The sequence below is a fragment of the Tyto alba genome, unplaced genomic scaffold (assembly GCF_018691265.1).
Source record: "Tyto alba isolate M040663 unplaced genomic scaffold, T.alba_DEE_v4.0 Super-Scaffold_2, whole genome shotgun sequence".
NCBI classification, from domain to species: domain Eukaryota; kingdom Metazoa; phylum Chordata; class Aves; order Strigiformes; family Tytonidae; genus Tyto; species Tyto alba.
In genome coordinates this window covers 73,713,643-73,729,129 of record NW_024881282.1, presented here as the reverse complement: position 1 = coordinate 73,729,129, position 15,487 = coordinate 73,713,643, and the positions used below count along the sequence as shown (strand labels likewise).

Below are 15,487 nucleotides of genomic sequence, written 5' to 3'. Positions count from 1 at the left end.
GCCTGGATCACCCTGCTGCCTTAGCTTGCCAGCCCAGTCCGCTACTGGTTCTCCCCGGGACATCCTGGCTCCAAGCAGCAAACCTCCTTAGACACCAGGGGGGGTCAGCCACTGGAGCTTCTGTCGCCTGTGGCAGGGAGCGTCCTGTCATCGTGCCTGGCCCTCCTTCAGTACAGAGGTGGGTTTGGGCTCGAGGCTGCAAGGTTTTGGGGAAGATCCAGTTAATCTCTCCCTTGTCACCTCTGATGTGGCCCAGACTGCTGGCCTCCTGGCACAGCTCTGGGTGACACAGACCCTGCAGCAGTGCCCAGCTCCTGCCGGCGAGGAGCCTAGCTCTGCTGGGCTTGGGGGGCTGCACCCTCCCTGAGGAGCTTGGTCTGAGTTGGTCACTGTTAACGTTTCCTCATTCAAAAGAATGAGTTACTGGGTTTTAAAGTCTAGAGTTGCTGAGTGGATACTGTTGTGGTTTCCGCCACCTGGAAATGAAAGATCTTTAGAGTTGGTAAATGACTGCAGAACCAGATACTCCAGCTGGTAATTTTGTTTAGTTTAAGGCTCAGTTTGACACTAGTAGTTTCCAACCATTAACATTTCTCTTGTATAATGAGTCCTTGCCCCCTTTTTACTTTCATATTTCTACCAGGAAGTGTTTACTTTCCTGTGTGCCTCCAAGGATTTAGATGTATACATTCTTTCGGCTCTAAACCTTCAAAATTTAGCTATTGTATAGCCACCTGTGATCTCTGGACTTACTGAAGTGTCCACAAGGTAAGTTGCCCCAAAATAACTGCTTCTGGACCCAAACCCATGGAAATCACATCAGCCTGGGGACACTGAGGTACCAAACTCTGCTTGGAGCTCAGGCTGAAGGAACCAAGATCCATGCAACTCTTTCCTATTGTCCCAGTTTCAAACTCACTTGCTCTTAAGACAGTCTTTTGAACCTGCTCCAAAAAAGTTTTCTAGGCAAAAAACTACTTGATAAATCCGAATAGTCTTTGCAAATACTTTCAGAACAACAAAAAAAAAATCCCACAATAATTTTGACAAATTTGCTATCTTTTTCCAAGAAAATGTTCGTCCTGCCTTGTAGGCCTAGTAGTTACTTGAGGTTTTTTGGGTGTGAGCATTACTTCAGTGATGGGTGGAGCTGCTGGGTGGCTTCAGCTCTGTTTTACTGCCTGGGTAAAGTGTTGCTGGCTACCAGCACATTGAGAAAGCGCCTAACTCCAGGGGATGGCTCATCCAAGAAGGGGGATGTGTTTCCCTGGGGCCTGAATGCATTCTCTTAACCTTTGAAGAGAAAAGGACTTTTTTTTTCCTTTCTTTTATCTCCATCAGGTTTTTATAAATCTCATTCTGAGGACAAGTTCTCCCATTATCCTTGGGAAGACTTTGCTGTCAGATTGCTGGTACTGACATCCTGAGCCCAGGTGACTCAGGGTGCTCACTTGGCTAAGGCACAGTTGGTGCAGAAGTCGTAAGCGCTTTTAACATCATTGTGGCGAAGTTAGGAGTTTTGACAGTGAGGTCCCAGGTTTTCTGAGAGCCACTGAGCCAGTGCCTCATAGGAGGAAAGTTTAGCCGATGCTGCTTGTAGCATAGCTGGCATGGAGAACAAGGAATGTCTGCTACAGCCTGTGTAGGATAGAGGCTTTTTAACAAATGCTCTGCTTCCTTCTCCTTTAAGCATCCTTAAAATTTAATACAACAGCAATGCGGGATCACTAATGCAGAAAATTCATCAGCTAAGATGCTGCTCTTTGGTGGAAATCTGTCCAGCAGTGGCCTCAATTCACTTTTGAGGCTCAGGGACTTTGGTTTTATCATCAGAGCTGAACCTCATGGTTCTACTGAAGAAATCTCATCTGAGGAAGAGGTGAGTATGGACAGTGTTTGATTAATAGAGACTCATTGGCTGAGAAGGGTGGAGGCTACTTCTCAGCTTCAGTGCAGCTCAGCCTCTTGCCATGATGGTGAGCAAAGACCTTTGACATGCTAAAACAATCGCTGCTGTTCCCAGTGAATCTCACCATACCACTGGGAGCTAGGAATTAGTAAGCATTTGTGAAATTCAAATTGCAAATAGCTTCTTGCATGGGATGTTTTACAACAGGTTACACACGTCTAGCAACACGAAGCTTGCATGTTTAAAACAGCATTTCCAAATAGTTTCTACTGTTCAGAGGGGGTGGCATGTTTCTGTTTCCATCCTGTGTGTTTCTCCCAGGTAAGAGTCTTAACTAATGACTTCTTGCGTGAGATCCTTGCTCTTCTTGTACGTAGGGTCTCTGGCAAGGGGAATTTTATCCTGTCCTGCGCAGGGACACAGCTTCTCAGGGGAGTCTAGCAGAGCAGCCTATAGAGGTACCTTTCTACCACTGGATCTGTCTGTGACATACAAGGTGAGCAGCACCATCACCATTTCTGACTCTGCTTGCAAAGAGGATGGTGGTTTCAGTAACACCAGACCCGCCTGGCCGGTGTGTGGTAGTGTTGTGCTGAGAAGCACCGCCTGAATCCCACGCTCCAGCAAGCCCCGAGGCTTCCAGCCCAGCCCAGATCATCACAAAAGGGTTGTGAAAGCATGTAGTGGCACAGCTGTAGTAGCTTGGAAAGATGGAAGTAAAAGAGGGAGGTGAGCGTGGAGGTCGGTGCCTGGGGTCGGGCAGCTGTGTTCCCACCAAGGGACCATCACTGACAGAGTCTCTCTCATGCAGTCTTTGCCAAGGCTGGAATTTGGGCAAGGTTTGGCTTGAGCTGGGTAAGAGCAGGCTGACTGACAGGTGAATTTTCTTTTTTTCTCTACTGTGGAAGATTAGCATTGACATGCTTTTTAAAATTCATTGGCTTTTCACTTTTTTTTTTTGGCATTTTTCTCCCACTTTGGGCAACAAATTGCAAGCAGGTGATTTCACTTACAAGTTGTCATTAAGCTTTTCAGGTCTTGAAATATTTGGTTTCAAAGACTCAAGTGAATAACTTAAAAAAAAGGACTTTTCCCTTCTAAAGTATAGAACATGATAACAAGAATTGGATCACGTAACTGGAAAACCACAGCTCATGTCAGCTAAAGGCTGGGACTGAATTGAAATTTCTGTTTTTCCCTGTGAATATGTTTGAAACTTGTGTTGCTGAGTGTATAATGGCTGAAAAATTGCACTCCAAGTGCAGCCTTATTCCAAAAGTGTTGGTGTGAAACCTGTTTTAATTGCTCTCCTGGTTTTGTTCCAACCTCTGTCTGGCCTCACAGAGCTGGAGGACAGGGATGTCCCCCATGCAAGGAGAGCAGGGCTGTCTTCTGATTCTTTTTTCACCTGGATAGCTTCTTTGGAGAGGTGAGATGTCACACAGGTAATGTGAAGGGCTTCACTCACACTGTGGCAGCTCAGTATTTATGGTCTGGCAGCAAAAGCTTTGGCTCTTAGTGTTTGTGTCAGCTTGTAGGACTGAAAGAACCTTTCATCCTGCTGCTTCAAAATTAAATGTTCACATGCTTTCTCTCTGTAGCTGCAAACCGTGGGAAATAAAGCTGACACATTCTTTTAATGAAGCCTTTATTTGACATTTTTAGAATAGATCTATCTTTTCAGCATACTTACAAGCAAAAAAGAACGGGCTTTTGCAAGCAACATTTAAGTTGGTACATATTGCCATTCAGCCCCCATGGACAAGGCTGAGCCCTGCTCAGGAGCTGGGAGGTGAGTGTGTGCAAGCACCCGTGCTGCCTCATCCCTGCAGGTAATGGGATGGGACCGGAGTGAAGATTCACAGCGCAGCCACCGCGGCCTGGATTTCAGCATCATGCCATTTCAGAGTTAAGGATACAGCTTCTCCTTCCACCTTTATTCCCAAACTAGAATTTTTGATTCTCTCTTTGCCAAAAAAAACCCCTTTCCGCCTGGAGACTTCATCAAAGGAAGGTCTGGTGAGGGTCTCTGCTGTCCCGTCTTTACATGGGAAGGTGTTGGGTGCTGCATCCAGGAATGGCAGAATGAGCTGCAGATCCCTAAACCCAAACAGGTAAACAAGCAAAAAAGATTTGTTTTCTATGCAAGAACCAGGGAGAAAAATGGACAAAGGGATAGGTGCTAGCCTTCTGGCCTGGAAAACATGGGTGTTATGAACGTCATGGTAGTATGCACAGTTGGGAGACAATAGTGACAGTAGGTGAAAAGGATGTCCCACTGATGGGGAACACACTTGCAACCATGCACAATTTATGATTAGAATTTTAAAAACACTTCCTCTGCAATTATATGTATTTACATGCTTTAATGAATTAAACAGAATGAAATTATCCGTCATAAATGCAATAATCTCCCCGATGTGGCACGCTTCGATGATGCAGCGAAGCGGCGTGCCTTTTGCAGCTTCAGCACCAGGAGGCACCAGGCCATCACGTTCATCCCTCCCAACCCTGCACGATCATCGCTGGGAGGTGGTGGCTATAGGAAGAACAATTAACGCACCCATAATTATGAAGTTTTTCCCTTTTTTTTTTTAGATTTTTTGCTGAGCTAATATGTTGGAAGAATTGTCGCTGGGTGGTTTTGCTCAAGGCAGGGCTAAAGCTGCACTGTCATTTCAGCACACTGATGAACTAGCTGAGAAGCAGCAGCTTTTTAGAGCTTAACTCCCATCAGGGCTGGGCAGCGATCATGGCACGTGTCAGGCCAGCGACAGCCCCGGCAACAGCCCAAACACCAAATGCTTTTTATTTTGAGTTCAGGTCCTGCCTGTCCTCCGTTCCCTGCGCTGTGCTCATCATTTACTTTCACAGTCACTCTTAAACTTCATCTAGCTCTTGAATGGCTGGAGGTAAAAAAGAGAATTTTTTTTTTTTTTATTTTCTGTTGAGAAGTAGCACCGGATTCTTACACTTACTTGGGTGTGTGAGGGGGTCTTATGAACAGTAAATTCTGCGTTTGGTTGGCTGAATCTCTAGGATTTTTTTCTTTTCTAAAGTATCTTGCATTTTACTAAACATATAGCATCAGCTAGAGAAACTTGAGAATGGAAAAAGTTAATGGACTCCTCATTCTAAACAATTTTACAGCATATAGAGCAGTTTCTTCAACACAAAAGAGCTTTAAACTCATTTTGAAAGTTTTAAGGTCCTAGAAACAACGAAATACATGGAGACATCCCCCTTAATCAGACTCTATCTGGAGAAGTTAAATTTTCCCAAGGGACTGCCCTGCTCTGGAATTTGGTAATTCAGCAGCACTATTCCCACTCAGTAGCAGCATTTTTTGAGGATGGTCCCAGGAAAACGCCAGCCTTGTAATTACAGCACATCAGCTCCTGTGGGGAAAAGCAACAGGAGACCTACTTCCAGCAAGAAGTTTCATCAAGAGAGAAGTGACCTGACTGCTCTGGCCTGGATTTCTCCAGTAGTGCCGTGGAGGCTCATGATGGAAATTCCTCTGGAGCTTCGTGTTCCTGCAGGGCTCCTGGGTTTGTGTCTCTGGGGTTGCAATGAGCTGGATGTACTCTGCAAGCAGTGTGGGTGGTAGCTGTTACCCAGCAGTTCTGGCTGGTGGATGGGCCATCTCGGTTGTCCTGCCAAACTTCAAGTTGGACTCTTGGACAGATCATGAATTATTTTTCTTCTTTTGCTCTGAGAAAGCCCCTAGGTAGGAATGAAGATGTAACATTGATTTTTTGGGGGAGCCAGCTGTTTCACTCCTCTGTGCATCCAGTTCTCTTCTGCTTTTAATGAAATTTGGACAGAACAGAGAGATGAGAGGTTCACCTACATCATCCTGCAATGCAGGAGGAGAGACTGAGGGGTTGGAACCAGCCATGTGACGTTTCTTCTCTTATTTGAAGGACTTCAGGGAAATTTGCATCTAAGAAGGGGAATAGTAGTGGCACAGATCTCTCTGGCAATCTGGACATCTCAAAGGCTGCGTCCCCAGCCCTGCTGCAGCACCTGCTGATGGCAAAGCAAACTCAGCCGGTCTGGTATGGCTTCGTTGTGCTGGGTGAGGATTTGTATAAAGTTAGAAACATCAAAGAAGGATGGATTATAAAAATAAAAAGGACCGGTATACAAAAACGAGATAACTAGATATGAGGCATCTGGTGGATTTAAGAATGGTGCTGGATTAAAGATCGTTTTAATTTTAATCTAAATACTTAAGGTGGGGGTTTTCTACTACTCATACATTTTTATCTATTGCTCCTCTTTGGGAGTATGTGAAGGACTCTACAGGTTGTGTCACACCAATCAGCTCCATGGCAGAGGAAATCTGTTAGCAATCTTGCTATATGTAGTAAAACGATACAATCCATTTATTACAAGTCTGAAAGGTTTCAGTAGTGGCTTTTAAATTGAAGATCACTCAAAGTATTTTAGTACTTATTGCTATTGTCATACCTATAGAAATGAATCAGAATAGCCTACATTGGTTTTAAATATTAATGAAGGTGTTTTATGGTATAAATTTTTTACCCTGAGCTAGTTTTGCACCTAACTTTTAGGGTGAAGGAGATGATAGCACAAGAATAATCTCTGTGAGCTGATTAGTAGCCAGGTGCTGAACCTTTTTTAAGCCACATGGCCATTTCACGGAGCGGAGACTGTCCTCATCTGGTGTGTCTCCTCTGCACTGCAATACAACAGCAGTGCTTGAGTTACAGAGAAAGCAGGAGAATTTGCTACTGAGAGGAGAGGATTTGAGACTGATGACTTTTAAGGTGGCCCCCTGCAAGTTACCTCCTTTATGAATCCAGAGGCTGGGCATCACTGATGGATCAGAAGGAACATGTCAATACTCTCTAAACACAAAAGGTTGATCCTGGGAATCAGAGCAGGCAACTCTGCTCATGTGCTGCTTGCCACAACTATCTAATCCCTTAATTTCAACGGGCATCAGCCATAACTTCCCCGCAGCTAATGCTGCCGTACCGAGCACCTGCCATGAAAAGCCAGCCCAGGGGAGCCAAGGCTCTTTTCCAGTTAGAGAGGTGGGTTTAACACGGACAGAGCTCACGGGAGATGCCAAGGGGTGCATGGCCGGTGTCTGCATTGCCCGCGGAGGCAAGCTAAGTGCTCTGTGAGAAATGGGAGTGCTCTGCTGCCAGTCTGCTCCAGTGAGAGGAACCGGCGTCGACAGAAACCGCTTTGGGGTCACCTGGGTTGCGATGGCACCGGCGCTGCCGCGGGGCGCTGCCTGCAGGGAAGCCAGCACGGGGCAGATGGCAATGCGGGAAGCTGGCGTGTCACCCGAGTGAGCAAGAAAGAAAATACACAGGCTGCTTTCGGTTTGTGCTTGGCATAACCTAGGTGAGATCAGCCAGGAAACTGTTTTCCCTTGGACAACCAGGTGGAGAACAGCCGTGTGTCAGGCGTGCTTTGGTGGCGTGGCAGCTTGATACCTCCTGGTCGCCCACTTGCTCCCACTAGTTTGGCCATTTTGTGCCAGAGGAACAAACCCTAACACCTAACCCTAAACCAGCAGGGCTTTCCCTAACCCCTTCCATCCCCAAAATCTGTTCCCTGTGCAGCTGGAAGTGAAGGACTTAACCATTCCAGGCTTTCTCATTTGTTTTATCCAGAAAATTGAAACACGTAATAAAATGTACTGATTTTTCTCAAAGTCAACATGTGATTTACTGCTTCACCTGGAAACTTGTTGACTTTGCTGGCTCCCAACCACAGCTGCTGCTGTTTTGTATTGGATTCAGCAGGATGTTCCTAATCTGAAGGGACCGTGTGGAGTGAATCCAGGTGAAAGGGATATTTCCTTTAAAACCAGGTATTCTCTCTCTTCTTAAAACATACTGGCCTTTTGGGAGCTGCTTTTATAACTAATGAAATGTTATAGTGCCTCCTCTTGCCGATGCTCTGCCTGGCCAAGGATAATCCAGTGCATCACATGTGGAGCTTCTCTCACTGCTGTATTTTTCTCTCTCTTTTTTTTTTTTTTTTTTTTTTTTTTTTTTTTTTTTTTTTTTCATTTTTTCCCTTTTACTCCTGCCAGAGCTGTGCTGTGCCGGTGGGCTCTGGGGGGGACTGTGTGGCTGCAGGGGTGAGTGTTGGTGTGGGTTCTCCTCGCCGATGCTTATCAGAGGTCTTCCCTTGCCCCCCCAGTCACGTCCACACAGAGGGGACGCTGGCTGGGAAGCATCTGCTTGCGGGGGCCTGGGGGGGAACCCGTTCCTTCCTCTGCTTCTCACCCAGCAGAGGTGGGGCTGGAGTCACCTGTACTTTATAAATATTTTCACTGCATTTAAAAACATCATACACAGGGACCCAACTACTTTAGTTGCCCTGTTTATACATGCACAGAACTTGACTTGTTCATTATTTTCTTGAGCATATGAATATCTAACAAAAACACAGACCCAACCCTATGTTCTTCACTTGGAAAATGTGATACAGGCTTAACATGCAAACAAGATCATTCAAGATGGACTTCCAAAGAGCTGCTGTCAAATGACCAAAAGCAAGTAATTTTCTTACATTTTAGCCCAAGAGATTTGTGTTTTTGTAAGCTGTTGTATTTGCGGGGGGTGGGGGGAAAGCCAAACCAGTGGGAAACTGATACTGGAAACCACCCAACTGGATACACTGCAACTAATTTAACGAAAGAGAGTGGTAGCGCCTGGAAAACTGGAGCTTTGAATTCATTTCTGTTTAATGAACGGAGCTGATGTAAAACAGTGGCTCTGCGAAGGTCAGCGTGGGCTCCAGGAGCCTTAGGCCATGCTGGGCAGAAGATGGTCCCACATTTTGGCAGAGGATGGCCCCGGGGTTCATGGTAGATGTCAGGGAGACAGGGCACCTCTCGACTTAAGCACAGCCCTGTCTCAAAGGGGCAGCTCGGCCCCTTCCACCTCTGCGGTGTCTCCTGACCTGGCGCCGGGATCTCCCAGCAGCCACGTCTGCCTTCATGAAACACCGGTTCCGAGAGACTTTAATCTGGGCCTCCCTTCAAACAAAGAAAATATGCTCAGAATATGAAATTTTTGAATGTGGAGAAGTGGATGCCCTGTTCACAGTGGTCTTTGAGCAGAGGAATGACAGCAGCAGATGTCTGACCAAGACAACAGGGGAGACACCAGCCCAGTACAGAGCTCCAGGGAGCTCCTAGGGGCACTTATAAATACTTTTAAGTATTTAGGAGACAATAATGAATTAACATGATTTCTTTGCAACACACAAGTCAGATTAATCTAATCTTCTTCTTTAATACAGCCCCTGGCATGGTGGATAAAGGAGCACAGCAGATGGTACATGTCTTGATACTGTCCCACGCTGTATTCTCAGATGCTGAACACAATCAGTGAGGGGTGATGTTAATCAATATGAAGTAGGTACAAAACTTGCATGGCAAGTAGGGAAGTTTTGCTAAAGCTTAGTTTTATTTGATATTTTTATTCGTGGTTTGAATGATGAAATAAAAGGTGGCTTGTAAAGGCTGCAGAGGCTGCCAAAGGACTCCAGGCACCCTCACGGACAGGACTAAAATCCAAAATGAGTATGAGAAATTGGAGAATGGATCCAAAAATCAAGAGACTAAAATAGAAGCTGAGTCCAGTGCAAATTGCTACTTAAAGGAAGGAAAAGCGAGCTGCATATGTGCAAACAGGAGTGTAAAGGCAAGGCAGAAACGCTGCAGAAGAGGCTGTGGGGTCCAAATGCAACCCAGACTGGCACTGTCGCTGCAGGGGACCTTGGTGCGGGTGCTGGTAACATCTCACCAGGGCTACTGGGGATCTCCTTGCTGAAGTCCTAGATCTTGGCAGGAGCATCCTCTGCAGCTGAGCAAGCTGCATGTCTGAGCATGACACAAGGATATGGACAAACTAACTCATCATCCTAGGAAGTGTTATTATAGGCTAGTGGCAGATGTACTGGAATCATCACTTAGGATTTTTAAGACTGTATTAGACAAATCCCCAAGAATATATTTGATCCTGAGTTGTTGGACCAGCTGGGCTATGTGGTAGCTTAGGTTACTGCAGCCTTATTGTGCCACGATGCTGCCACTGGTCCATCTCCTCTAGAGTCATTTTTCTTATAATTTGCTTAGTGCAAATGCCATTGTAAAGATTAGGACAGAAAAAGGGAATGAAATGGATATTATTTTTTTTTTATTATTATTATTTCTTTTTTTTTGGTTGTTGGTAGGTGTACTGCTTGCATTTTGTAGGCTGCTCTGGTCTCCTCTCCCTCTCTCTGCCATCTCCAGAAAGGCTACATTAGACTTAAGAATGGGTTAAGGAAGGGCAAGAAGGAAGGCTGATGATTGGTACAGCAGTATTTCTGCGCAAAGAACAGTCACAGAGAGCCAAGCTGTTCAGGTGGAAAGAGACAACACAAGTGCTCTAGAACGGAGCTTGTCTTTCTCTTTGACCTGTAAAAGGCGACCAAGAAATGATTGCTCACTGCCTCTCATGGTGCAGGCAGCAAAGATGTCCATCACAGGGGACAGGAATGAAGCTGAAGATAATTAAGAGCTTTTTCTTGCTGCTTGTGACTGAATCAGGCAACCCACTGTGTACCAGAAGTTTACATGGGTCTAAAACACGTTATTGGAGGAAAAAATGGGTTGCTGGAGACAAGCGCAACCTCTCCCGCTCGGGAGGCCTGAGCTGCAGCGTGCTGGGGGCTGTGGACCCTCCTGGGACCACCTCGCCATGTGACGTGTGGCTGATAATCCTCTTTTCCTCAGCATCTGCTGTTGGCTGTTGCTGGAGACAGGATCACGGGCTGGTCTGTCCTGTAACTATCCTGCTTAGGGGAAAACCTGAAATTTCTGCTTTTCCATAGGTGAACCAGTACTGGAGAACAAACTCAAGCACTGGTGTTCCACTGAAAAATTCAGAATAGTCTCCCTTTGGGCTAATTACTTCAGTTTGTTTAATGGCAGGTTTTGGCTGAGCTGTTTGCAAATTGAAGAACCCGTGTTTGATTTTGCCCCTAAATCATGACAGTAACCAGGCTCTCTTCCCCTTACCTCACACCATTCCAGTTTATTGCCTAATGTTTAGAAACATTTATGGAAAAGTTGGCCAGATGATACTGAGAAACATTTTTATTTCCAGAAAGCTGGCAGACACATGCAGGTCACTGCTGTGCCTCGTGAGACATGGGAACAAAGACTTGCACAACAGCCTGAAAAGTGCAGAGAGAGAAAGACCGTGGCTTGGCCTGTTGGCTTGAGAAAGCCAAGGAAATAGCCAAAGTCCAAAAAGGTCCTTCTCATTGCAGGCTTTCGTGGGCTGGGCTGACTGCCTCACCCCCTCTAGCTCCCCTCCAACCTCCTTTTCTAAACTCGGTGCTTTCCTGGTGGTCCGCTGTGCTCTGCGTTAGCAGCGGGTGTTTTTCTTCCATGGATTATTTCCCAGGTGTGAGAAATGCCACAGGTTTGGATGGAAATACAATGCATGCAGTGGTACCCTGAGGGATGGTGTGTGTGTGTGTGTGTGTGTGTGTGTCTATCCAGAGCAAACCCCCCCAAGACACCACCTGGGGCTGGCAGCATCCCGCAGCGATGGCGGCTGATGCTTTACAGCTTCTGCTTCGTCAGCGAGTGATGGCATACCCATACATTCCCCCTCCTGCTATTCTCTAAACCCTGGGAAATGCCATTTGGACTCTCTGTACTGCACTTAAAATAAACCACCAGAGGAAGAATGCAAGTTCAAAAACAATTTCTTAATTTATTGTAAATTCTCCTTTCATCTGTGCTGCAATTCCAGTGTTCTGCACATTAATAAATATACATTTGTTAAAAAAAAAAAACCAAAACAACCTCCAGTGTCTAACCTGCCATAAAGCTTTTAAAAAGTCATAAAAATAGGTTTTAATTTTTTTTGTCATTAATACAACTGACCCTCATTTACTGCAACAACTCTGATCAAAATAAAAACTACCTACATCTCACTGGGACAAAATATACATACACAGATGTAAAAACAACTAGCATGGGTTATACACAATGCCTGAGCACACAGCCAAGTGCCAGACCCTTAAAACATTCAAAACGTTTTTCAGTCAGAAAATGTCACACAGTATGTTGCATAATTCTTAAAGAACAGCATCCTTCCTCCCTCTCCCCTTCCAAAGGCCTCCTCGATATATTTGAAAATGCATAGGAATATGAAACCAAGATTACAGTATATATTATTTCACCTTTTCATCAACTCCTGCACTTTATTTAGCCCGGTTTTCTGGATTTTCCCTTTCACGCACACAGTTACACAAAATGAAAGCCAGTATTTTCCCAAAAGCGTTGCTACAGTGAGTGAGGAGCTCCTGAAAGCCTTGGCGGCAGGGAGCAGGCCACGGCCATGCCACTGCTGCCCTCCGAGTTGTGTGTTCTCACCATGGGGAGCTGCCAGCACAGCTCTGCCCCACGGATGCAAACTTTTTCACATCTTATTTTTCATTTTCTTGTAAACACTGCAGGAAGGTGAAGATGGCAGACAGGCCACACTTAACTTTCCTATACTGGTGAAACCATCGTCTTTTGTGGGAAACGTGAAAATTAAGCCTACCTTGTGCTTTTTGAAACACCAAGAAGGCCAGGGCTTTGTCAAAGAGCTGGGCAGTGAAACCTGGACATCTTTAAAAACTTGTATTTCTGCTTTGATTAGCAACGTACTGACTCCAGTGGGAAAAAAAATAACGGTAAAATAAAATACTGTCCTGAGGCAGAACTTGCCCCACAGGAGGAAGGCCCTCGTCTGGGAACTTGCCGAGCTCTGGTTTGTTGCAGAGCCAGACCAAAGTCAAAACCTACCATACAATGACACCACTCATTTTCTTCTTGGTAAGGGAAATATTGATTTGACTTCTTCTAGACAAGGACTGTGTTGAAATCTTAGACAACGATATGATTTATTTTCAGTCCTGAAGTTCAGTTGCTGAACATTTCAATGTACTTGAGAGAAGAGGTCAAAACGCCAAGAAATGAAAAAACAAAACATTTTTCGTTGGTTTTAGAAGAGATTACAAAAAAAACCCCATACTGTGTCCTTAAAGTGTTCCAAAATCTGTCAACAAAACTTATAAATTATAGTCATGGATTTCGATGTAATCTTTAGTGTACTATTCTGCAAACTGCATTGCATCTTAAGGTGGCTTCCATGCAATCCTCAGTTACTTTATCAAATGCCAAATTCAAGTAAAATTGTGCAATGTTCATATAAAAAATATCAAAACCTCTTTTAATTGATTTCCTAGTATCAAATTAAGATCAGTAGAAATGTAAAATATACAAAGGAACTTTTTCTTTAGCAACACCATACAAAATATATAAAAGTATCTACACTTTTTATATATATATAAAGGATTTTTTTTTTTTTTTTTTAATTTTCTTAAGACAATGTGTCCATAGCGGGGTGGACAGAGATGCTGGCATAGAAACGAAAGGACACTTGTTGGGATATTCCTCCCTAGAGCCCACCAAGCCGAAGGGTTCGCGCTGCAGCCGGACAAACCTCCGCAAGAGACGTCTCCTGCTGCTTGTCTTCAGGCCGGTGGATTGCCTTACTGTAGGTCCACTGCAATAGTTTTCCCTTGGTTCTCCCCAGTGATAAGCATCCCCTGCGGCACTGTCCGCGCTGCGAGCAGGCATCTGTCCCTCACAGTGCATCCCTGTGGCCACTTCCACGCCTCTCAGCACGGGTTGATGCCGCCCGGCGCGCGCCACACAGCCGCCCCATCGCGGGCGCGCCTGGGCACCGTGTCTCCGCCGCGAGCGGTCAGGTGTCTGCCGTGACGTGGGGATCAATGCCCACCTCGCCCTCCTCGCCACACGGCCACTCCGACGAAGTCCGAGGCGGGCAGGCGGCGAGGAGTCCAGGACCGCGCAGCAGTGATCCCAGTTTCCTGATGGTTCAAATTGAAGTTTCGTTACTGCCTCTGTTAGTGAGAAGAAGTAATCATGCAGGCTTAGGGTTAAACAGGCACAGGCAAACCACTCCACCTGAAATCACGTAATCTTTTTTAGCAAGGGCTCATGCTGTGTGAAGTTACCACGCCTTGCCAATCCAACGCTTGCAAGGGGGATGCTGCCCTGGAGGGTAAGAGCAGCTGGGAGGAACAATTCCAGGTACTGCACAAGGGATGCGCCCTTGAGAGGAAGCTCTGTGGAGGGCTTGGACTTGGCAGATGCTTAGGTGAAGATCCAAGGATCACACAGAACCTTACGAGCTGTTAGAAACCTGGTGTTTCAGACAGATTCGTGCAACCCGCTGTCTTAAGGCGAGATTGGCAGAGTTTTACATTATGCAAAAGGTGTGGAGATAAAACAGTTGCTTAGTACAAGCTGGCTGCTCACTCTCCAGTAATGATTGTATTACCTGGTAGGAGCAGGTAGTTATTGCTCGTTAAAGACACCTCTGTTTCCTGGCTACCTGGGATATATTTCATCAACCAGTTCCCGGCAACCCAAAGACGTACTTTTATAGTGAGCTGGGAATGGTCTGTGCACCCAGACAACGTGGGTGTCTACAGCGTGGTGGGAAAACAGCAGAGTTGAAGTTGGGTGAGAAATTTTGTCTTGGTTTTGAGAAGGAATGAGACTATTATTTGTGTTAATAAAAAATGAGACTATATATGTGTAAAATGTTTGTGCAGACTTTACATATGGCTGTTGTCCTCATTTTAAATGCAAGGATTATGATGAGTAACGAGGTTTCTGAGAATACACTTTGGCTGAGGCTTGCTCAGCCTTTTGTTAGTGGTCGATTTAGTTTACGATGGCAAATACACACACCAATCTCCGTGCAGCGGGTGGGAATCGCACACCTGGTAATTTAGGGTCAGCAGCTCGACATGGCACTTTCTGTGCAGCCTTTGGATATCCTGGCCCAGCAATGGTTTCCCTCTGCCCAGCTGGACACCCACCCCATGCTGCCCCCAGCCTAGCCCCTTTCCCCACCAAAACACTGGGCTTTCTCAGGAGTCCTCTTCACTGGCGTCTTGCCCCCACCCGCCTCCCTCCATGCTGGCTGCCAGACACCCCCAACAGCTCTTGCTGGTCTTACTGGACGTGCATCAGGAAGTGCTGCCCCATGTTCACCCTCTACTCCTCCTTCAGTGCCTGGTACTGGCCACATTAACTGAACCTCATTAACGATAGGTCCCTAATTGCCCCAAACACCCTCCCTGCTGTGAAAGGGGAGGACAGGTGAAAAACTGAGGGGAAACCAAATGCTCCCATGGTCCAACAGAGGTGAAGGGGAGAGTTGGGGGGCACAGGAGCAAGAGCAGCCCCAAACAAAGCATCTCTGAGGGCATTCATGGCTCTCAGGACCACAGGTGGGCATTGCTGAGCCATCCCAGATGCCTGGCAGCATGAGGGAGTGGGAAAAGCCCATCCTTGTTCAGGTGACGTGTGCAGCCGAGAAGGGCTGGGGGAAAGTGATGACCTTGGCAGCTCACCAGGCAGGGGAGGGGTAGATAATTCATGTGGACGTGGGAGCACAGTTTGCTGTAAGCAGGGAGCACCCCGTCAAGTGC

The 15,487-nt window shown here is 46.1% G+C and overlaps 1 protein-coding gene across 6 annotated transcripts in view; it reads right to left on the bottom strand.

Annotated features, from left to right (window-relative positions):
• Positions 1-11,653: 11,653 nt before the first annotated feature.
• Positions 11,654-15,487, bottom strand: part of CELSR1 (cadherin EGF LAG seven-pass G-type receptor 1) — a 176,015-nt gene continuing 172,181 nt past the window's right edge. For 5 of the 6 annotated variants that reach the window (XM_032996275.2, XM_032996271.2, XM_032996269.2 and 2 more), the window contains exon 35: positions 11,654-13,852. In XM_032996275.2, coding sequence (XP_032852166.2) covers positions 13,726-13,852 — 127 coding nt within the window. In that variant the 3' untranslated portion in view covers positions 11,654-13,725. Of the gene's footprint in view, positions 13,886-15,487 lie in introns of all 6 variants that reach the window. The other variant, XM_032996273.2, reaches the window with a different exon arrangement.